This window comes from Netta rufina (assembly GCF_964035555.1).
Source record: "Netta rufina genome assembly, chromosome: 17".
In the NCBI taxonomy this organism is placed as follows: Eukaryota; Metazoa; Chordata; class Aves; order Anseriformes; family Anatidae; genus Netta; species Netta rufina.
The window spans coordinates 14,597,504-14,621,131 of NC_140141.1; the positions used below are offsets into that span (position 1 = coordinate 14,597,504).

General features: G+C 49.7%; 2 protein-coding genes across 3 annotated transcripts; one reads left to right on the top strand and one right to left on the bottom strand.

The window, feature by feature from the left end:
* The first annotated feature begins 611 nt into the window (after window positions 1-611).
* Window positions 612-13,725, top strand: ANKRD13A (ankyrin repeat domain 13A). Of its 2 annotated transcripts, none has more exons than XM_084297133.1 (15): window positions 612-709; window positions 2,493-2,625; window positions 2,759-2,883; window positions 3,350-3,395; window positions 4,089-4,232; window positions 4,642-4,837; window positions 5,852-5,918; window positions 7,278-7,359; window positions 8,075-8,133; window positions 8,448-8,584; window positions 8,987-9,144; window positions 9,616-9,726; window positions 10,453-10,604; window positions 10,850-10,914; window positions 11,739-13,725. In XM_084297133.1, the coding sequence occupies exons 1-15, from the start codon at window positions 623-625 to the stop codon at window positions 11,935-11,937; spliced, it is 1,761 nt and encodes a 586-aa protein (XP_084153259.1). In that variant the 5' UTR covers window positions 612-622; the 3' UTR covers window positions 11,938-13,725. The 2 variants fall into 2 exon arrangements, with proteins under 2 accessions (XP_084153259.1, XP_084153260.1); XM_084297134.1 differs by lacking the exon at window positions 612-709 and adding an exon at window positions 1,647-1,772.
* A 3,692-nt stretch (window positions 13,726-17,417) lies between these two features.
* LOC311216003 (sodium-dependent serotonin transporter-like) lies at window positions 17,418-23,342 on the bottom strand (the record flags this gene model as incomplete). The annotated part of the gene is made up of 13 exons (XM_084297464.1): window positions 17,418-17,498; window positions 17,685-17,852; window positions 18,578-18,678; window positions 18,874-18,973; window positions 19,095-19,226; window positions 19,321-19,433; window positions 19,666-19,793; window positions 19,957-20,060; window positions 20,552-20,686; window positions 20,843-20,981; window positions 21,223-21,442; window positions 21,530-21,664; window positions 23,147-23,342. The coding sequence occupies 13 exons, from the start codon at window positions 23,340-23,342 to the stop codon at window positions 17,418-17,420; spliced, it is 1,752 nt and encodes a 583-aa protein (XP_084153590.1).
* Window positions 23,343-23,628: the final 286 nt, after the last annotated feature.

Sequence of the window (23,628 nt, forward strand, 5' to 3'; positions counted from 1 at the left end):
GGAGCCGCCATCTTGGTTGCTGGCGTTAAGGGGGAGGGGGGGAGGCGTTGCTAGGTTTGGTGGTGGCAGCGCGCAGCGAGGGCGGGCGGGGTGGTAGAAGGAAAGGTGAGGATTAGGGAGAGGCGGATGCGGAGAAGGTCGGCGGGACGACTGGAGGAAGGGGGAGCCTGCAGGAAGCCTTGCCCTCACCTAACATGGCGGCCACCGGCATTGCCCGGGCTCAAGATGGCGTCGGGGGGCGTCAGTGCCCGCGGTTGCCCTCACCCACAATGGCGCCTCAGGGCGGGCTCTCCCCCGCTCCCCATCCTACACCAGGCCGGCCGGGCGAAACCAACTCCTCCCTAAAGCGGGGGGAGAGGAACCCGGTGCGCGCCGACATCCTCCTGCCTCTTACCACCAGCCCGCCCCTTCCACCTCAGCTCGATGGGGCGGAGGCTCCATTTTATCACCGACTTCCTCCTTCCGTGAGCGCTGAGAGGAGTCGCGGGGCGATCCCCCCCCCCCTCTTTCTGCTCTGTGGTTCATCCCGGCCGCTTCCCCGGAGGGAGGGGGCGGGGCTGCCGTGAGGGGACCGGGGCTGAGGGGACCGGGGCGGGGAGGCGGGGGGGGGGGCGGCGCCGCCATGAGCTCCCCCGGCGGGGCCTTCCCCCTGCACGCCCTCGTCTGGGACAACGACCACCGGCGGCTGGACCAGGAGCTGCACGGCCAGGTACGGGGAGGGGCCGGGAGCCGCTACCGGGAACCGGGAGGGGGGCCGGGAGCTGTGGGGAGAGGCTGCGCGGAGGCCCCGGGGCCTGTCCGTGGGCCCGGGGCCTCCGGTAGCGGCCCCGTGAGGCGTAGAAACGCCGCAGAGCTCGGGCAGAGGCAGGGCCCGCCGCTGCCGTCCTGCTCCTCGCCGTGTGCGGCGCCCCCGCGGTTCACTAACGCTTGCCCGCAGCATGCTGCCCTGCCGGGGGTTTTTTGGGGGAGAATCTTTGGAATGCGGCAGGTTTCTGTCCAATTCCTGTAAGCTGAGTCCCTAGCGAAGTCTGCAACCTTCTAATTCTCAGTAATTTGTGTAATGTGAGGCCTTATGAGGTCTGTAACCTTCTAATTCCTCCTCCTTAAAGTCCTTCACCTTGCTGGCACGTTGCTTCTGTTTCTATTTCGATAAAGTTTTGAGCTGAGACCACCCCTCAATAAGCAGCCTTCTGCAGCTCCTTCCCCTGAGGCGCCCACCTCTGTGCAGTGCCAGTGCCCGAAACGCCTTCAGGAAGCCAGCAGTGTATTAAGGCGGGCTGTGGCTGTCTCTGACTTCCCTCATCTGCTCTTAAATGGCTTTATTTGAGTATTCCAAAGATGTGTTTCCCCCCCGCTTCCTTGGGATAAGCTTCTTGCTGGCGGAGGGTGCGTGAGGGGATCGGAAGACACTTGCCAGCTGCACTTGGGATGGCAAAGATGGGTGAAATACCTGGTTACCGGTTAACAACAGCAAAAAATAACCACCGAGAGGGCCTGTTGGGAGTCCTCCGCCTGTCAGCGCAGTAGGCATTTACCTGCAGGAAGGGGGGAAGCAAATTGGTTGGTATTGGAGCACTGAAGCGAAAGCAGAGCCCTTTAAAACGAAGCTTTCCCAGCTGCATGTGGTCTTTCGAACTGAGTGCTGTCAGATAACCGCGGTAACTTGCATAATAACTTTCCTTCCTTGTTCTGCTATTGACTTTCCCCTTTTCCTTTAGTTGTAGATGCTCTTCTGTTTCAAATCTCTAAGCTAATAGTGAAAAATAAGTAAGGTATGAGTATGTTGTGCTTGCATGTTTTGGATATTTATGCCTGTATATCTTTTTACTTTTGTTTTTTAGTAACTCGTGCAGAATGCACTCGGGCTTCATTGTGCTGTGTGTGTCAAATGGGTGCTTTGTAACTTAACATTTGCTTCTCTGCTTTCAAAAAGTGCTATACAAAATCGGTGTTGGATGGCCCGTTTTCTTGTTCGTTTGTTTGCTTTATTTTGGTTTTCTTCCTGTTCTGCTGTATGACGTGAAATCCTCCACTCAAGCTGTTGCCTGTCACTGGTGCAGCGCACGCAGGGTGGAACACCCGTCTTCCAGGAAGAGACTGCTTCTGAAGGGAGGCAGAAGGGGAAGTAATTGCAGGAAAAGAAATGAGAAGCATCAGTGAGAGCTCAGTCCTGTTCTGCAGGTCCCGTTTCCTACCATGTCAGTGTACAGGCCCTGTTTTGCTTCTCTTTTTCTTTCGGGGGGAAGTTAGGTTGCAGCGTGCTGAGGGCAGAAGGGCCATGCGGTTTGAAAACCATGCTGTGTAGTCAACTCAAACTGATACGTGGGGCTACCTAGGGAGCATTGACTCCTAGAGCCATGTATTACTAGATCACTAGGCCCAGACTCGATTATTACTGGCAGGCTTTGTTTATGTGACCTCCTCGTTGTGCTGTGATTAACTGCGTTTGATTTAACAGCGTCAGCATTGCTTATCTCTTGGGTACTCAACAGGATGTTGATCAGCGTGATCCACGAGGCCGGACCTTGTTGCACCTTGCCGTTTCCCTGGGTTACATAGAATCTGCCAAAGTTCTTCTTCAACACAAGGCAGATGTAACTAAAGAGAACGCCCAGGGATGGACAGGTAAAGATAACCTTAAAAACAGAAACTGTGTGTTAATGCTTTTCAGTGCAGATGCTGTGTTTTGGCTGCTTCTACGCTGTGTGTTTTGCTCGGAAAGCAACCTAAAACTAGCTTGTGTCTGGATTTCCTTCAGTTTTACATGAAGCTGTCAGCACAGGAGATCCGGAGATGGTACAGATGATTCTGCAGCATCGAGACTATCAGCAGACCTCTAGGACGCTTGGAGGAGTTCCTGAATTACTCCAAAAGATTAATGAGGTAGCTATTTAGTTTCAGCCTCTTCCTCCAGACTGGAAGTCTGACTCAAGTTGTTCATTTAAGTACACTCAAATCAGGAACAGAGATCGGAGCCCCGTTGATCTGACGGTGGGCAATTGTCTCCTTCCTTTCAATGTGCATATTGTATAGACCCGTGGGAGGTGGAGACTTTTTCTTGACTCTGATTTTGAAATCCATAGTCACAAAATCCAGCATTGGAGGATGGCTGTTGAAGGTGTTACTGCTTCTACAGTAAAACAAAGCAAAATAGCTTGTTATAAATCAGCAGTAAGCTAATATATTTTATGCCTGTTATCTTCAATTTAATTGTTCTAACGTTCATTTATGTCTGAAGTTCTGTTCTTTTTTAGTTTTCCTTTATCTAAAACATTCATGGGAAGTGCTATTCTGAACGTTAGATTAAAACTATTTTGCGAAATATTCATCGGATGTTTTTTTCTTCCAGACTCCTGACTTTTATGTGGAAATGAAATGGGAGTTTACTAGCTGGGGTAAGAGTCCTGGTCATTGTTCTCTCTTCTAAGCAGTAGACAAAAGAACCTGCTCATGTACAAATGGCAAAAGATAAGCAGAGATGTATATTTACTGGAATCTTCATTTCCTGCTCCCCAGAATACTTATCTTCAGTTCTCAAAACAACCTCTTGTATTTCTGTTGCACAATTGTTCTTTGTTTCTTTCTCTTTTTTTTTTTTTTTTTTAATGGAGGCTTTAACCATTGTCGGAATTGCTGAAGACTTATTGGGATTTTGTTTGTGTATCTTTGGCTATCGATGACTAAGACAGATACGTGTCTGATATACAGATGCACAGACTACTTGGAAGTGCTTTGTTTTGTTTTTTAAAGAAATGAATGCTAGGACTTAGAGCTGACTTCATTTTCCAAGCAGCTATCTCTCAGGCTGCTAGGAGACCAGTTTTAACCCATTTCACGTCTGTTAGTCTGACCCGATGCTTCATTCCTTTTCATGTTAATCTTTAAATTGGAATCGATGGGTTTTGTCCCCCAGCTGGTAGTGACCCTGTCTAGCTTTGAGAACAATCTTGCTTGTTTCCTGTGGAATGATGCTCGCAGTACTAAGTAATTCGTATATCAGGGATATGGTTTCTGCTTCAGTTCAGGCTTCTTGTGTGCTCTGTATCTTGAATATTTTATATTTACATGTTCCTTGTTTTCTTTTGTAGTTCCACTGGTTTCTAGGGTTTGTCCAAGTGATGTCTGTCGCATCTGGAAAAGTGGTGCCAAGTTGCGAGTTGATATCACGTTGCTGGGATTTGAAAATATGAGCTGGGAGAGGGGAAGGCGTAGTTTAATTTTCAAGGGCGAAGGTAAATGTTTTAGTGTGTCTGCTCTGTTGATCACCAAACACCGTGTGAACCACAATGAGAAACCCCAATTTTGCTTAAAAAGACCCGTTGAGGCTGAGCACTGAATTTTAGGAAAGATTTGTATGTATATTCCATTCGTGTCTTGAAGATAGTGTTTTTGTGCTTTAATGTAATGGCTTGGGTTTTTGATTGTGTTTTTTTCTGAGTAAATTTGAGGTCAAAATTTGGTGATAGGGCTAAAATTTTACTTCAATTTCTTATTTGCTTTTCATCTGCCCCCAGATAAAATCAGTGAATTAACAACTGTTGTGATTTGCTGTACAGTATGTGCTCAGTTTCTTCATTGTGGATTGCCGTTGGGAAGGTGTTTCTTTTTTTTCTTTTAAAATGAGATGTGATGTTCCAACAGATACTGGAGGTTGGGCAGAACTGATTGAGATAAATCATGATGATAAGTTCGTTACAACTGAGCGCTTTGAGATTTCCCAACACATGAAGCGTTTGACGCTGGGATCTATGACCCCAAAAAGGAAAGATGTGGAAAGACGCCTTACCTCTCCAATTATTAATACGTGCCTTGATACTAAAAATATTGCTTTTGAAAGGTAAGATGCAAAGTTGCTCTTAAATAAACACTGCAAGTTTATTGATGGTCACACCTACAATAATGTTTTAAAGACAAAAAATCTCAAACTCATAAAGTATTTTATGGCTAGATCTGGAATTACTTTAAACTTCATGTACCATTAAGTAAAAAAAAACTATGCTTTGTCAGCTGCTGTTGCTTGGCAAAATGTGCCAGTACTGAAACTAATGGGCAAGAACTTGGAGCCAAATGAGTCAAATCCCACGTTAATAGTTTAAATTAAAATCTGCCTAGTGTGTCTTTCCATAGTACCTTCTACCACATTTATCTTTTGTTCCCTACACATGCTTATCCAGGTATCTGTCAGCTTACTTCAAACCACCCCTTTTCTGCAGCTCCTCTTGGAGTGTTCTGAGATGCAGTAAAACAACCCCGTGATTACACTGTCAACAAGTGTTGTCAAAGTGAGATGTGTAAATGCAGCCCCTTTCTCCTGAATACTTGGTACTCTCTGAGCTTCCCAGAATTAATCCTCGTGATGTTCAGTGAGCCTTAGTAACTGCAGCATCTACACATCCAGAAACAAAGATTTCCTAGACAGAAATATTCCTAGCATTCTGTTCCCCAAATTGTCGTGTCAGATTACTTTGAAATTAAGCTGTGTGCATTAAAGGCTGCTGTGCCCAGGCTGCCAGGCAAAATGATTCACTTCTTAGGTTGTCTTCCTCCTCTGTGGCTCAGGTATCCACATCTGAAATTAAAATCCGTGACTAAGCCTCAGAGCTTTGGCCATGCACTAAGAACAGAAGCAGTGTGACTCGCTCAGCTCTGTCGTGGGGTGTGCGAGGACAGATTGTCCTGTGCTTATGTCTGGGGTTAATAATCAAATGACTTGATCATCTATCATAGATATATGGTTCTATGATTATGGCTTATCACATTTTGTTTGTTCAAGGCACTTTTAGTAAAAATGGGCTGGGGATTGTATAGAAATGCAACTGTCTAGACACCTGTGGTATTCACTTTTTGGCAGAACCACCACTGGATTCTGGGTATGGAGGACAGAAAAAGCAGAAGGCGTAAATGGTTACGAAGCAAAGGTAAAGCCTGTTACACACAACTAAGAAATCTTATGGCCATCTGAAATATGATTGTTTGGCCTTTATTTCCTGAGTATTTCAGGTCCTCAGTTTCCCATCAAGAGCTTAATTAGGTTGCCAGGAGCAAGGAACTTTAAAGGTGCCCAGTTTGTGGGAAGGGTGGTGCCTGTGTGCAGGCACATCAGCAGGGGCTGTGGGAGAGGGAGGATCAAAGCATTTCAGCAGCAGAGGGGCAAAAGATTCACCGCAACTGTTGGAACTCCTTGTGTGTTGTCATTCTTTGTCTGGTTAACAGACAAGGAACCCACTGGCAAAGTACCATGAGCGCTCTCTAGTAACAGTGTTGAAGGAAGTAACAGCTTCTTGGTGCCATGAGTTGCATCAGGAATTCAAGCAGTAAGAGACTGATGGTAAACTGAAGATCCTGACCATGTTTCTGAGCAATACAGTCACTTTGGTCCCTGTGACAGGTTCCCTCCCCAGATAGGCCTTTGTGAGATAATTTTGAAGATGGCTTTACAGCCTTGCAGTTTTAGGAATTTAGGTATCACAAAATTTAACTTCCTCAAGTCTGTGTTTACTCCAGATTTTGGAATTTGTGCAATTAAAAATAAATTTTGTAATTTCATTTAACAGAGAAATAAGTGCAGAAGTTTTGTTTGCTTATGCAAGGACTTTTCTCACAAGGCTGTGGGACTATTTGGTGGGATGTTGGGGTTCACCAGCACTCCTGCAGAATTAAACCATGGCTGAATTTCATTTGGAAGGTCTTGCGAGTGATCTCTGTTTCTAAACAGCATTATCTGGCTTTCCTTCTTTGTTCTCTCAAGATCTTTATCGAGGTGGAGATCCTTTTCAGCAAGCTTGGAAGTGCCCATCTAGTTTTGAATTTGGATGGGTTAGTTATCTACAAAAGTCTCCTTAAAATGTGTCAGTCTGCTTTCCAAGAATACGGTTGAAAGGCTGAATTCCGCTCCCATTGAAGCCAATGACCAAGATCCTTGGCTTTTCTCTCAGCATAGGATGCTTGCGAGATTAATGCTGTCTGGAGATGCTAAGCTGTATTATTTGTGGGGTTTCATAGTTTATCAGTTTGCCCAGCAGGTGGCTGCATAGTTTCAGCCTTAGCACTGGTCTACCAAGCAAATAGTATGTGGGATTTCCATCATGCCAAAGGGGTCAGAAAAATCAAAGTGCAGCACTCCCTGTTGGTCACCAGTATGTTAGAGATCTTTGTAAGGAGCAGATTCACATCACTTTATTCTGTCTTCCTTTGGGTTTGTGTTCATGGTGTTTCTAGAAAGAACTTTGTTTTTTTAACCCGTGGTGATTTTTGTCTTCATACTTTTGTTTTTAAAGGTGTACATTGCAAACAACGTGAATGTGGTCACAAAAATCAGAACGGAACATCTAACAGAAGAGGAAAAGAAAAGATATAAAGGTAGTTTTTCTGTAATATAACTGGAATTAAGCACAACATCTTGGCTCTCTGATAATCTCTGTGTGACTGCAGAAGAAGTGGGCAGATAAGAAGTGAAATACTTTTCTTGCTGACCTTGCCCTGCTTTAGTTTCACGTGCTGTTTGTGTGAGGTAGCTTGTTATTTGACTCCCAGCCTACAAATGACCAAATATTTATCCTAGTTGTATGTAGAGGAAAGAGCCCTTTAAAAAGCTGCACTTTTCCATGCAATCTTGTGCTCTGAAATGCGTTGATGCCTTTACTTCATTTTGGCCATGATTACAAGGTTCACGTGAGCTTTGTTTTCGTGGTGTTTTTCTTCATTTCTGGTCCTATGATTTTTTCTGGAACTTAAACTGGAGGGAGGATGGGTAGCTGGTAACCTCGTATGGCAGCACTGCCCTTCCTTGGCCTATCTCGGGGGCTAGGAGGGGAGGTACTGTGAACAGTAAAGCTATTTGTTCAAGATAGAAACCACTGAAAATCCTTGCCTCTGTTCTGTCTTGTCTGTCTTAACTCTGTCACCTTTAGGTCCTGGGTTTGCCTGGTAAAGCTTACAGGGAACTTGGCCTTTCTCCTGACTGTCTTTGGCTTACCTCACTTTGCGTTAGAAGCCTTGCTTGTTAGCCTGGTGTGTACTTAAAGTTTACTGCTATTTAATAATAATAGAAAACTCTTCCTTCTGTTTTCTGAAGCTGACAGGAACCCTCTGGAATCATTTCTGGGTACAGTGGAGCATGAGTATGGTGCTCAGGTGAGTGTCTTTGACCTCGTAACAGGTCACTATAGTGCTGAGATCTGTACCAATAAGAGTTGTGTGCATGGTGAATCCCTCTTCCTGTTTCCTTAGTTCGGCAGCAGTTTTGATAATGAGGTTTGAATGTTCCCTGAGGAGTCTTTTGTTTGTTTGTCAGATGTTCCTGTATGAGTAGCTGGTACTTCCTTCTGAACACTCCCATGAAAACAATGTAGAATCTGTTAGCAAAGTAAGGGCTGGGCTTTGATGGGGTATTTAAAATACCTATTAATTCTATGCTACTTCAGTCTTTTTTCTGTTTTTCCTTCCAGAGTACAGTCAAGACAACAGAGTATGCCGCAAGTAACAACCCTACTGCTATTACTCTGGAGGAATACTTGGACCCAAACTTTGATTTGAAAGGTAGAGATATAGGAAGACCGAAAGAAGTCACCATTCGAACACAGAAGTGAGAAGTAAAATTTTAACTTTTCCCTATTTCCTTTTTCCCACTCACCTGATCTCTGGAAACTGTATTTTACAAATTTCCAGTACAGTTTTATCTCCCTTGCAAAATTAATCAAAAGAGATCTTAGAGCATTCAGCCATGGTTTAATTCTTCTTCCATTAAGCAGAAGAAAGCATTCAGGCTAGCTCTGTAACTTTAAAAAAAAATCCATCCCTTACATATTGCTGTATGTCAGTAGGCTCCTATGCCTTTCCTTTAGCCTGACCAGGAGTGTGGTTTGGTTTTTCCAAGCAGTAACTGTTTTTACTCTTTGTATGAAGGAGGTGAAAATGCTGTGTACTTTGCTTCTGCGGTTTCCAGAACTGTAAACTCAGGATGCTTTTACACAACTTACTCTTTCAGGTTTAAAGCAACCCTGTGGATGAGTGAAGAGTTTCCCTTGTCCCTTATGGAACAAGTCACTCCGATCATTGATCTGATGGCCAGAACTAGTGCTCATTTTGCCAGGCTTAAGGATTTCATCACTCTGGAATTTCCACCAGGATTCCCTGTCAAAATTGGTAATGTGTAGCAATTTTTATTCTAGCATCTTCATTTCCATTCTTTTTATGGGTTTTGCAATATATATTTACGAAAACAATTTTAGTTTCTTACTAGTCATCTTGCCCATGTCTAGAACCAAAAACCCAGGTATGTTATCTTGTATGTTTGTGATCATTGAATCCAAGTTATAGCCAGTACAGAAGTATAATTTTAAAGATAGTATCATTTCAGTACAAATGAGCTAGTTTTAACCCTTTCCTATTGGCTTGAACGTCTTTGATTTGGTATTTTTACATTAATCTGAGATACAGAGGCAGAGTGCGAATGAGTAAGGGCAACTTCTTGGTGAAGTGAGTTACACTTTGTCATCATGTCATGCTGCTTGTGGAATATATTCCATAAACCTGTAAGGGTTTGATATGGCTGCAGGTGTGAAAGTGAATGTCAGAATTCTCTTTTTGATAGAAGTCTTCTACTTTTTTTAATAGAAATTCCCCTATTTCATGTGCTCAATGCCCGAATTACTTTTGAAAACGTCAATGGCTGCAGGACAGCTGAGAAAACATCACAGATGGCTGGAGGTGCACAGTGTGATTCAGGTAAGGAGTGGAAATGTGCAGTGATCACATCTTCTTACATTTCTGTCAGTGGAGTGCACAGCAGAGATGGTTTAACTGCAGAGAATCAAACACAAGAGGAAGCTGTGGTGTACAGCAGCTGATGCTGACCGTGTGATACTGATCGTATCATTCCACTCTGCCCCCTTCATAACCTGCCTGACTAAACTGAGCTGTTGCAAGTTTTCTCAAGTTTTTTGAGGTCTAAATTCTGGTGCATTAGATTAGAGTGATGCTGCTAGAATGAAAGCTATTGTTATGGGAAGTAGAATACAAACTTGTTACAGCTCAGTCTTTGAGAAGAGCGTGGATTACACTTGAGTAGGGTGCTTGTGACTGCATGCATCAAGTGATGCTCTGTCCTAGGAGCTTTTACAGACCCATTCGTTAGGAATAACCTCAGAGAATTCAGAGCTACTGCAGCATCTATCTCTTTCAGAATTTAGCTTTTGCACCCTTTTCCTTCCCATATGGTTTTGTCAGAATTCAGCCACCTTAGGTAAGAAAGGCTGTATCATGTCTTACCATTGTGTTTGTTTGACACTTAAGTCTTTCAAAGCCTCTGTGTATATGTAGCCAAGGGGTTTATCTGATTATTTTTTTTTTTGAGCTAAATTAAGCATTTATAAACATCCATCAGAATTCTTTGCTTAACAACTTGCAAAAACATACTGTGCTGTGTCTCTGAACTATATTTGGCTTCTGTAGGTGCTAATTTTGAGGTTGACCAGTCGGTGTTTGAGATCCCCAAATCTTACCATGTCCAAGATGATGGCAGGAACATACACGTGCAGGATGAAGATAACGAGATCATGCAGTTTGCTATTCAGCAGAGTTTGTTGGAATCCAGTGGAAATAAAGTAAGTATGCTGTAATCTGCTCAGTGCAGATTTGAGTTTTCACAATGCAGCAATAGCTGTATCTCTGAACTGAACCAATGTGTGGAAAGCGTTGTGTAGGATGGATTTTTCCAAGAACTTCAGAGAAGGAAAAAATACAGAAATGCATTTCAAAGAAGAAATGAGTGATTTAAAGCTTTCCTCTTCAGTGATTTGCACTACAAATCTGTTAACTCCTGTGGCATTGTCCCTCTTTCCATTTCTAGGAAGTGGGGATGCATTCCAATGGAGCAGTTGCATATTCACAGGACTTCAATTTACAGTATCAGAGGTAACTTTGTGGTTTTTTTTTTTTTTTTTTTCATGTCAAAAATGCTGTGGTGGAGCAAAAATACTTCTAACATTAGTATGAAGCAATTCTGCACTTCTACTTTTTTTTTCCCTGGACACAGGTAACAGATGTTTAGAATTCAAGGTCTCTTTTCCTGTGCTGCTTCTAATTTTTACTTTTTCAAGAAGTGAGAACTCCAGACTGGGCTTCCCTAGTTTATATTCTGTGTCCCTTTAGCTCAGGTCCAGGACTGGCCTGCACACACAATTGATTCTTCACCCACCCAGTAAACACATCCCCTCTGCTCTGCTCTTAAAACTGGAATTGGTCCCTCTGGCTCAAGTGTTTGTATACTAAATACTGCCTCTTCAAGGTGGCTCTTATTTTCAAAATCATTATGTAATCCTTAAAAACGTGGTAACCTATATTTAGACCCTCGAGTGCTACAGTATCCGTGGGGTCTTCCTGCAGCTAAGTGTAAAGAAATCTATGTGCAGGGGAAGAACTGCATCCTCCTGGCTCTTTTGTGTATGGAAATTGTTACCTTTAAACCATGAGGGAATACTTCTAGAAGCCTGTTGAAAACTGTTAGTATGTATGAAAGATTCTGAGGAAGCTCCAAAGAACAGGTTTTACATTGGGAACTCTGTGTCTGTTAGCTCTCAGGATAAGAGAGCAGTTGTTCTGCTTTCTGCCCTTTCAGAGAGCAGTTTGGGTTTGCAGTTTGAATACAGTTGCTAGGGAGGATCATTGCAGGAGGAAACATGAAATAAGCTCTCTCTCTCTCTCTCTCTTCCTACTTGAATTTCTTTTTCTTTCCTCAGGGCACTGCAGGAGAGCTATCTAACAAGCACAGGTAATTCATGCTGCAGCACCCCCAGTGAACCAAACAGTTTTGAAAAAGACTTGCAGCTTGCCATGGAGCTGTCTGTCCGAGAGCAGGAAGAACGGGAGAAGCAACGCCGTGAAGAGGAAGATGCAGAGCTTCAGCAAGTTTTACAGCTTTCTCTTGTGGAAAAGTAACTCCTTAGTGATCTCCTGAAATAAGGATGACCAAATTTCAGTAAAACTGAAGGCTTTCAGAGCTCTCAGTCTGAAGACCACTCCTTGATTGCTTAAGTAAAGATTTCACCTGCCTTCTTAGTTGTCATCATCATCAGCTACAACAGCTGTTTTTTATTATTATTATTTTTTTTGAGGGAGTTTCAGAACATGGGCATCTGTATTTGGCTGCCCATCTGTGCAGCCTTAGCTGTCAAGTAAGTTTTTACCTATGCATATTTATTGAAGAGCAGGTGGAAATTTTGCTTAGCATCAGGATTTAAGATTGCAGTAAAGTTTGAAAACGTGATTTATGGGGGGTTCAAGAGGGAAACTTCATTACTTACCAAAGAAATACTCATCTGCTTAGTCATTTCTGAATAATTCAAAGCCATTGTCTCTTCCAGTCGTTATGTGGAAGAGTTATCTATATGCATTTTCACACATATACACCTACAGTAGTTTTTCATGCTGACGGTATACCATGCTGACAGATATTTTCTGTTAGTTTTGTTTATATGTGATTTTTTTTCTTCTGTAGTTACCGAGATTTTTATCATGTGCTCCTGCTTAAGAGGAATAATTTTATACTTGAACAGCTAATCCAAGCTCAAGATTAAACCAGTGCTTTCTGAAATAGGACAAAACAAGTAGCCAGTAAAACTTTAGATCCTAAAATGGGACCATCTGCCTAGTAAAGTAGCAGTTTCTGCAGTGATTCAAAACCAGCTAGTTCCCATAGTCAGAGGGCAGCAAGAAAATAAGTGATAGATCCAGGTGCTTCTTGAGATCACTCGGTGTGTGTGCATGTGCATGTGTGCGTGCCTGTATATGGGTGCTAACTTCAAATAGAGAAACTTCAGGTGAAATTTTAATGTATACTTATTGGAAGATGAATTTTAATTTTGTCATCTGAAAGGGAAATGTGTATTGCTTTTTAAAATCCAAATGCTTATCCTTCATGTGAATACATATATTTTTTTATCTGAATCTTTTTATTGATTTTAGAACAAGCCAATATGACTATGCTCATTGAAATGGTATTGTAACAGTTCCAAAACACATTTTAACCAGCTTTCCTCAGGTCTTTAGACATAGGGTATATTTGTAGGTATTTTATCTGCACTTCTGTCAGTGTTTACAGTACTTACACTGTGACTCTCGAGTGCACTCCACAAGTACACAATGTATGTACATACACAGGAAAGCCTTATAGTAGTTAAATGTGAGCAATACTCCTCAGTTCTGGCTGGCAGAAGGGTGAAGAACCTATGGTACATATGGTCTGATCTTGCTACCTAATCCTGCACTTACTCCTTGAGCAAAACAGGGCAGTTCTGTGTCACCAACGATTAACTAGTTTAAAATCACTCTCAAATAGACTTGATCTTAACCAGTGAGATGGTTGGTAACTTAGAACTCTATTTTAAACCAATAATTCATTGTTTTATGTAGTGGGCAACTAAAATTGTACACTAGAACTGGTATATCTGCACCATATTTGTTTAATGATACAGCTTGCAACCATAAATAGCTTACTTGGTGTCTGCAGGAATGCTGAATGTGACTGTCCTGCACGGGGGCAGTGGTCTGTGTTGGAACCGCATCTTTCTTTACAAAGAGGATTACTGTGACTTTCTCAATTGCAAAAAAGGGAAAAAGCCTTGCAGTAAGCTCTTGACAAAGTCGTGAGGTAGAAGGTGAAATTATGTTTTGTTTTGTTTTTTTCCTTCAGCGGAAATAAAGAGTGCTGTTGCCTTTGTAAGAGCATCTGTCTGATGTTGCTTTTTTTCTCTGAAGCATTTCAAAGGCTACAAGGAAAAAGTAATATTTCAAGCTGATTTCCTTTGTTCTCTATGTCGTAAACTGAAGACCGAGCTGTTTCAGTTTAGGTTTTGTTACATTCATTCTCCGGCTGGCATTGTATTAAAAATTAAAAAAAAACCTGACATTTTCACCCTTTCTTCTAAAACAGAAGGTTCTTCTTTCTCAGTATAGGTACTGTTTTTCTGAAACCCTGCCTCGCATCTTACAGCACGGGTAAAAATCATCCCCTGAGCCTCTGTGCAGTATCTCTGTGTTACTTTCTTCCAGGGTATATAACGCTATAATACACACACTAGTACTTTTTTCTACCCTGGTAGCTGGAGACTGTTTTAATAATTATCCTTATTTGCCTTTTTGTTATTATTTCTCTACTTTAAAGATGAATATCAAAAACAGTTTTGATTTAGTTTAAAACAGGCAGCCCCTGGAACAAATTTTCTGATGTTTTCAGACAATCTTTGACTACAGGGGTCAATAAATTATTTTAAGTAGATGAAAGGTGGGGTGGTTCATGATTATTACTCACAAAAAAAAAGTACATACAGGAACTAGAGACAGGAAAAGATCAGCAGAGGACTGCGCAGTATATCTAATAATAATGTCGAGACTGCCACACAACAACCCTGTCTGCCAACTTCCTTTTTTCCAAGGACACTGACTTTTAGGAAAGCAGAAACTGTTACAAATAGCTGTAGTTTTGTTCTGAACCTATAACAAGCTTCTACATATCATAATTCGAAGGTCTTCAAATTGACGCTTTCCACATTGTCTGTGCTGTTTGTCTGAAAGTAAAACACTTTTGTGCTTTTGGACAAATTCATGATGTGCTTAATTTGGCAATCCTTCTCACAGCCTGGGCTGGGTTTTGATTCAGAATACAGTCCTCAGAGCTGCAGGTAAGGTTCAGTTAACTCCACTAGGGCTGCAGGATGAGCTTTCACTTTCAATTCACTTCCTCAGTTCCTCACCACTGAGCATCCACAAGCCAGGGGCTTCACACAGCTCCGAGAATCACTGCTGTTCCCTTACAGTTCTTACCCCTCTGTTAACTGCAAGTTCAGCAGAGGCTGGGAAGCGGGACTGCCTCAGCCTTTCATCCAGCTACAGCAGAGTTAATAACAAGCAGAACAGCTGTGAATAAATAAAGGAGTCCTGGATTGTTTACTTAGCTTTTTATTTGTACAGAGACACACAGCAGGGAGTGAAGAATGAATGCAAACAGGAACACTGCTGCGGGGAAGAGGAGCTGTAGCTACGAGCTACACCATCCTCCTCCACCCGTGAGCAGCACATGACTACAGGCAGAGCTCTACAAAAATTGAAGGACTGAGGGGAAAAACAGTGATAAAGGGCTCTGCAACCAAGAAAGCAAAAGATGAGAAAGAAATATTACAGTTAGCTTGCTCCCTCACTCATGTTTCACTTGGATTAGAAATGAGATCTGTCCTAGGCTGGCCTCATTTAGTAACAGCAGCAAAGAAAATCCCCGGTTCCAAGAGGAGCCAGTGTCCTTTGAGACTAACAGCAGAAAACATCAGATGCAGCACGAGGTTTTAGAGAGTTGGTCAACACATTTGCTCTGGAAGTAAAGTTTTAAATTACTGAAATAAATTACTAGCCCCAAACCCCCTATGTTAAATATCAAAGTAATACTTCATAAGCAAAATCCAGTTACTACCCACAGCAGTGCAAAACAAAATAGCAGCATCCATATGCAAGTGAGATTTCAGTGTAAACACTTGAATTTGTTGCCAGAAATGCATAGAATGGCTCTGGGCAGCCTAAGCACGAAGTGCACCCAGCCAGCCGGTGCCTAGCAGCCTTGTGCTCCGGCCCCGCTTGCTGCAAACACCGGGGGCTCCCCGACCCCCAGCCAACACCCAGGAGCACATCTCCCACGGGGGGTGAGGGCTGGGGAGCCGTGGGTTCACTGAGGCTGCTGCGGGGCTGCTCGAGGCTAGGACAAGCCTGGTGTGAGCGGCCGGGCCGGCCTCTGCTCGTGCCTCAGTGCTGCTGCCCGGAGGTGGGCGCGCTCCTGCCCCACGCAGCCACCGGCGCTCGCCCGGCTTCGGTCCTCGAGGCTTCTGGAAGGCTGCACCGAGCCCCTTCCAGTGCAGCCTCCAAGCAAGGAGCCGAGTTCACCGGACAGAAAAACCTGATGCAGCGTGAGCTGACGGCCGGGCGGCGATGCCAAGCGGTGCCCTCCAGGGCAGCGATCGCAGCGGGGAGCCCCGGGACGTGGGCGCAGGGCATCCATCCTTCACCAGACACCACCTGGAGACGCGGGCGCTCCACCACTGGCTCCAGAGGTTGTGCTGAATCCCAAGGTGTGAATCCCAGAGCCGGGCGAGGCCGCACACACGACGCCGGGGCCGCTACCGCCTGCGGACGGGTTTGTAGACGCAGACGGCCACGAGCACGATGGTGAGCAGCAGCGCGCTGAGGATGCTGCCCAGCAGCACTGCGAGGGAGGCCACACGTTAGGCTCCGAGCCCCCCCCCGGCCCCGCTCGCTCCCATTTACCCTTTTATCGCTTTTTTTTTTTTTTTCCCCCTCCCAGCCCTTGAATTTCGTTGTTTCTCCGCCTGCCGCCCGCTCCTTACCCAGGTTCTGCTTCTGCAGCACGGCGTAGGGCCGGCTGCGCTCCGCCGGGGTCAGGGCCGCCAGCACGGCCAGCGCCCAGCCCCGCAGCGCCGACAGCGGCATCCTGAGACCCCCCCCCCCGGCCCCAAACGGCCCCAAATGGACCCAAACGGACCCAAAAGGAACGGAACGGCCCCAAACGGCCCCGCCTTTGTGCATCCGCCCTGCTCCGCCTCTTCCTGCCGGGGGGGGACCGGAGCGGGGCGGGTCAGGGCCGTGTCCCCCCCCCAGTCCTTTACCCCTCAGCTCCCTTTGTCCCCAGCCCTTTTCCTCCTTTCCCTTTCCCCCGTTTATCCCCAGCCCCGTGCCCCCCAGCCCCCTGTGCTCTGTTCCAGTGCCCCCCCATCCCGTGCGCCCCCAGCCCCGTTTGTTCCTATCCCCTTGTGCCCCCCCCCCGACCCTATATGCCCCCAGCTCTTGGCTGCAGTCCCTGGGGGTGACTTCTCCCTGCCCAGGTTGGACCCGGGCCCCAGAAGCCTCCAAAGGGTGCCCAGAGCAGTGAGGGGGCAAGACCCGGGGGCTGGTGGCCAGGGCAGAGCCAGGCGGCCCCACCAGTACCGCTCCAGTTAAACCATGATGTGTGGTGGGGTCACTGGGGTGCTGCAGGGAGCCAGGGGTCCCAGTGAGGGGTCAGACCAAGGGGTCTGCTCAAGAGGAGGTGCATGGTCAGCAATGATATACACCACAGAGAGCCACAGTTCACCCCTAAAATGGAGTTTGGGGAAGGAATGGGCCCCACAGACCCCAAAACCACTCAGCCTCGCTCACAGCCAGGGCTTTCTTTTCTCTTTGGAAGGGGACAGACACAGCGGGCAGCAGCAGAGCGCCCGCCACGCCGCGCTGGCTCCGGAGGCGACACAGCCCAGGGCAGGCACGGGGCCGGTTTGCTGCAAGGACGGCGCTGGCGGCTTCTCTTCTGTCTGCCCGGTGGCTTTGTGGCACCGAACCAAAGCCAAAGAGCAGCCTCTGTGCCCCCTGGTCGTGCCACCGGGTTATGGGACCGGTGACATGCGCAGCGCCTCGGCCTGGGCATCTCGTGCTGTTTTCTCCGGCCGAACGCAGACGGCGAGGCGCTGCAGGGTGGAAAAGGGCAGAGAGAAAAGGGAACGGGTTTCCTTCCCGCAGCAGGACCTTGTGCCCTGCACAGCCCCTTTGTGCTCCTGGCAGCCCCCACGGCCCCAGGCTGGGGGTGTCCCACAAAAGGGGAGACACCTGGGGACAGCGTCCTGCCCCCAGGGCCTCGCTGATGTAGCTCTGACCTGCTTGAGAGAGCCGGGCGTCCAGACCAGCTTGTACACCATGTAGACGGGGATGCAGACGAAGGAGGATGCTCCCACCAGGTGCCCCACCGAGGTGCTCCATGCCGGGTACTGGTAGCCAAAGAGCACCAGGGGAGGCTGCTCCAGCAGGGAGCTGACGACGATGAACTGCAACAGCCAAAAAAAGCCTATTTGGGAGCGATGCTCGGGGCTGGAGTAGGGCTGGAGCAGGGCTGGATGTCCCACAGCACCTGAGCAGCCCTGGCAGGTCCCCAACCCCAGCACAAGCACCAGGGCTGAGCACCCTCCGTCCAACAAACCCTGCTGGGACTGCAGCCGTCAGGGGCCGCACGTCCCCGTGCTGAAATGGAGCCATTTGCTGTCTGCTCCGACTGCAATAGTTTTCTCTTAATAACCTAGGCAAAGCACTCAGAGCCGTAATTAATCCCTGCAAAGCCTCTCCTCCTGCAGATCTGGCAGATCAGACCCCTCTGCGCCTCGCCGGCGGCAGCCTTTGAAGTGCGGGGGCTGGCGTTCAAAGGGGACGGATCTGGCCGGGTGCTGCAGTGCTGTCAGCGTGGCCGTGCCCGGGTGGGACACTGTGGACCATGCTGCCAGCAGTCACCTTTTTCATGAGGATGAAACAGGGCCACATCCAGCACCCATGGGAGAACCCAACTGCCAGCTCTGAGCTTTGCCTGGGAGCACAGCAGCAGAAGAGGCTGGAAAATGTACTTTTATCTCCTTTTTTTTTAGCTGAACCCACTGTGGGCAGCCTGATGTCTCACCCACGGTGCCACGGCCGGAGCAGCAGCATGAGGAGAGCATCTCCTTCACTGGGAGCAGCAGGGGAGGTGGCAGCTCAGCACCATGCTCAGGCCGCAGGTACTCACCGCCAGCAAGGCCGGGCTGATGGCAGCCCAGCACACCTTCCAGAACAGCCCCGGGGCGAAGCCCAGCATGGCTTTCACGTCGTGGGAGAACCTCTGGATCCCTGCCGGAGGACGGAACCGTCTCTGGGTGAGGTGGCTGCAGTGAGGGGGCCCAGACCCTGGCACGGTGCTCGGCCCCGTCACAGCCTTGCCAGGAGCCGCACGCCTGCCCCCTGCCCCCTTGGGTGTGTAAGGCCAAGCACCCATGCGGTGCCTGCGGGGTTTCCAGGTGCTTCATAGCAGAGAAAGGCTCTCACCATAAAACCAGGACACGGCTATCGTTTCCAGCAGCACCACGGCCAGGATCGAGCAGCCCGCGCCGAACTCCTCCAGCAGCTTCACCACGTAGGCGCCGCCCTGCAGCAACACCGGGGGTGGCAGCTCGCCCCAAATGGGCACGTCCCCGGGCTCGGTTATGGGGACAAACCTGGCTGATCGAAAAGCAAACAGCCCCCAGCCTGCCCCCAGCCGTACTCACGTAGGTGAGGGTGCTCAGGGAGCCCAGGAAGCAGACTGTGATGAGGCCGAGGACAAAGAGCTCCCTGCGTTTGGCCAGGACCTGGGGGTACTCGTCCATCACGGCCGTGATCACTGCCTCCAGGCCCCCAAACTGCCCCGGGAAACACCGGGGTGAGGCAGGGGAACGAGACACAGCAAATCTGCTCCCCCTGCCACCGCCGGTGCGTCGTGGAGGTGTGTCGTACCGTGCTGTCCAGCCCCAGCGTTATCATCATCAGGAAGAAGATGACGGCGAAGAAGGTGGAGCCCACCATGTTGGCGATGGCTTCAGGGTAGGTGATGAAAAGCAGGCTGGGACCTAGGAGGGGAGACAGGTTTGCTTTGCCATTCCCCTGGCTGCTCCGGCACAGCCCTGGGTGCTGGTGGCAGTGGGAATGGATGTGGGGGGATGCCCCAAAGCACCTCGCTGCCCTCCATGCCAAGCCCCAGCACCCCCAGGTGCTCAGGGACCCCCAGCCCCGGTGGGCACACGGAGCCCTGGGCACTGCAGGGCTGGGCAGGACGGGACACTGGAGCTGGAGGAGGCAAACCTTTGTCTCTGGCTACGTCCTCCACCTCCACGTCCCTCATCTCGGCCATGTAGCCCAGCACGGTGAAGATGACGAAGCCCGAGAGGAAGCTGGTGAGGCAGTTCACCGCGCTGGTGACGAGCGCGTCCCTGGAAGGCAGAAAGCAGGGAGATATCCCGCAGCAGGACCCTCCTGCAATGCCCCTGTCCCAGCCCTGCACCCAAACTGGTGGTGAAATGGGCAGAAATGCTCCAGCGGGGCCAGGGGCTGGCGAGCCCCATACCCGTGCCGCATCCCGCAGCGAGTGCTCACCGGTAGCAGTTGTTGTGGAAGTGGTTGTAACTGGCCAGAGCCAGAAGGACGCCAAATCCGGGGCCCAGGGAGAAGAAAATCTGCGCAGCAGCATCCACCCAGACCTGGCAGGAGAAACAACACTGGGCTGGAGGCCAGGCAGGGGCCCCATGGCTCCGTGTTACCCACCCCACAGCATATGGATGGGGTGCTTCGTGCCCATGGCTCCTTCCCCTGCCCCGTCCCCCGGGGTGCCCAGCTCAGAGGCAGCAGCTTTCCCCTGGGACCCACACAACCTCAGGATGAGGCAGCAGCACCAGCGGTTCCCCAAATCCCAAGGGGAGATGAAGCTGGGGGAGCCCCCGAGCCCCCCGTGCCCAGTCCAGGCAGCTTCAGTGCCGGCAGCACAGCCCTGACTATCTTTAATGAGGACTTTCAAGTGCTGCCTGGTAATTACCCACAGGAAGCCTATTGTCGAGCCGGGGCGAGAACACAGCATGAACAAACAAACGGCGTTGGCAATGAGATGGGTGATTCAATCAGAGATTTACATTTCCAAGAGCACCTCACGGCAGGAGGGGGGCTGCGTTCATCTCGTGTCCCCCCCAGCACTCACCGCCGTGCTCAGGAGCTTGCCCCAGTCCGGGCGCAGGTAGAAGAGCACCCCTCGCCAGGCACCGGGCAGGGTGGCCCCGCGGACCAGCAGGATGAGGAGGACGAGGTAGGGCAGCGTGGCCGTCACCCACACCACCTGCAGCGGAGGTGGCCGTCAGCACGCCAGCACCCACACCGCTTAGCATCGAGCACTTCCCCGAAGGCCATGCCCCGAATTTTGGCAGCCAGGTGAGTTGCACCACCGGGCAGCTACCGGGCACCGCGTGGCCCTGGCACTGAGGGGTCCTCTCACCTTGCCGGAGGTTTTCACCCCTTTCCACAGGCTGAAGTAGACGATGGTGAAGATGAGGAAGAGGCAGAGGAGCAGCTGCCAGCGGATCCCCCCCACATCGTACAGACCGCCAGACTTCTGGATCTCCAGCACCTTCCTCCTGTGGCCGGGCAGAGGCTCAGGTGCTGTTGGCCCCACGTGTGGGCGCGCTGGCAGCGGGCAGGTGGTCCCACATCCCCCTCTACCCTGCAGCAGGGGTCGTGAGCACCCCAAGAGCATCCCCATGCGATGGCCTGGGTGGGCACCCTGGGCACCCTGCTCCTGGACCCCATGCAGCAGAGCTGAGTGCCTCCATGGGGCTGTGCCCCAGCCCAAACCCATCATCCCTGCATCACACTTACGTATAAAACTCCTCGGCGGGGGACCTGGAGGAGTTGGTCCAAGTCACGTTGCTCCTCCCGAAGTAGTTGGTGCAGTTGGGGGTGTTCCAGGGGTTGTCGCAGCTCGCCCAGGGCAGGGTGCCCGAGAAGGACGAGTAGAAGTAATAGAGAGCCCAGGCGATGATGGTGTTGTAGTAGAAGGAGACGTAGAGGCCGATGATGCAGATGGCAAAGCCGATGCCTGGGGAGAGAGGGGGACGGGATCCCGCTGCCTGTGCCCGGGGCAGAGCCGGGCTGGCCCCGTGCTGTCTGTGTGACCACCTCTCACCTTTGAAGATGGGGCAGATGCGCCTCCAGATGGGGATGGCGCCCGTCCGGTGGAACTGCCCCAGGGCCAGCTCCATGTAGAAGAGGGGCACCCCCCCGAAAACAGCCATCAGCGTGTAGGGGATGAGGAAGGCGCCTGCGGGGCGAGGAGGGGAGCGGGGTGAACACCACGGCCCCGTGCCAGCCGGAGAGTGTGTGTGGGGACATGTATGGGGGATCCTGGATGTGTGGTTTGGACACACGCCTCTCGGGGGCTCTGCAACCCCCCCGGGGCACCCCACAGAGAGCAGCTCCTGGGTGGCAGCAGGGACGCACAGGTTGCCCCGTGGTGCCAGTGGGGCACAGGGGATGGGGCACCCCAAACCTCTCAGGTCTCAAAGAGTTTGGGAGAAATCCTGCTGAATATGCATTGTCACCCCCAGATACAAGTAATTAATGCTGTCATCTGCATTATTCATACCAACGCCATCCATACCAGGGCTGTGCGTGCACCCGGTGGACTTTTAGGAGCTGGAGCTGTGCTCGTCAGGAGAGCCCAGCCAGGATTAGTTAATTGAGCCCCCACGGCTGCTCTCTCTGCAGCCCCCCTGTTCCAGCAGGGCACTGCCAGGGGCTCTGGGAGCTTCCCCAGTGGGCACTGGAGCCCGGACCTGGCGGTGAGCGCTGCTCTGCCCTGGGCGTGCTGCCTGCTCCTCACCTTCCCGCGTGCCCAGGGACGGCATCTCGCCAGCCACATCACCGACAAGTGGCTGAAGTTTGCCCCCAGCCCCAGAGGAGCAAATCCCAACTAGCTGTGCTTCCAGGGGGGCGCCTGCCAGCCACGCTGTAGCCTTGAGTGTGGTACTAATTATCTCCTTCTCGTTTTCCCAGGCGCCAGAGGATGCTACCCGAGTGCCGACTTTGGCAACGAAATCCACTGTGCTTTGGCAAATAGCACAAAATTTTCATTCCTCATTTGTAATTTCTATGCAAGGGGAAATTATTGTCATTCCAGGCTGTTTAAAGCAGACTTAGCGTATTTCCAGTCTGTGTAGACCAATTTATTTAGTTGTCACTTCCTCAATGTTGTTCCTGCATGGAACTTTTGTACCTAAACTTCCCGGGCTGTGTGCTTGCAAAACCAGGGCTCACCCCAGGGTCCAGCACAGCTCGGGCTGGGGATGGCAGCAGGATTATTGTAAAACACCAGCCAGCAGAAGGGTTGCTTGCACCAGGTCACACGATCGGATCAGCAAGTGCATGAGCCTCCCACCCCAAATTTACAGCTTCATCAGGTTGGGCAGGGGCACGTCGCTCTCGCTGCCCCTGGTGCTGCAAAGTGCCCGGTGCCTGCGGCCGTCCCGCAGCAGGGAGCTGACACCGCTGATCCCAATGGGAAGGGTGTGAATGACATCGGGAAAGGGGTGAATGGAAGAGGGATTTGCAGGGAGAAAAACACGGATAAGGAAGGAGAGAGATGCGAGGAGAAGTTGGGTCGGTCTCTGAGCTGCCCTCCCCGAAGAGGAGCAGCGAGAGCCCAACAAAGCAAAGAAACAGCGAGTTTTCAGCATCCGACAGAGGACAGACGGGTTTCTTTTCCCCCAAAACCAGATGTAAGCAGCCCTCGCAGCATCCTTACCCCCTCCGTTCTGGTAGCAGATGTAAGGGAACCGCCACACGTTGCCCAGATCGACGGCAAATCCAACGACCGAGAGGAGGAAATCCATTTTTTTGCTCCACTTGTCCCGGGGGTGCACCGGGGGCACGGGGCTGGTCCCAGGACCCCCGTCCTGCCCGGGGGGGCTGGCAGGTGCCGGGCAGGGCTGCTCCCCCATGCTGCCGCCCCGGTGAGCCCTGCAGGACTCGGGCTGAGCAACTTGGGGAAGGGAAGGATTTTTTCCGTGGCTGATGACAGATCCGAGGAGGGGAGGGTCAGGCTGCCTGCGCGTCCCCACCTCCAGCTGGAAACCCACAGCACCGAGAGCGCCGGGAGAGAAACCTCTGCTTTGATCAGAGGCAGGAGGGGTGGAGGGAGCGCGTCCCCCCGGGGGGCTGCAGCTTGGGGACCGAACCCACCGCCGCCGTCCCCATCCCCTCTGCTCCCAAATTCTGCACCCCGGG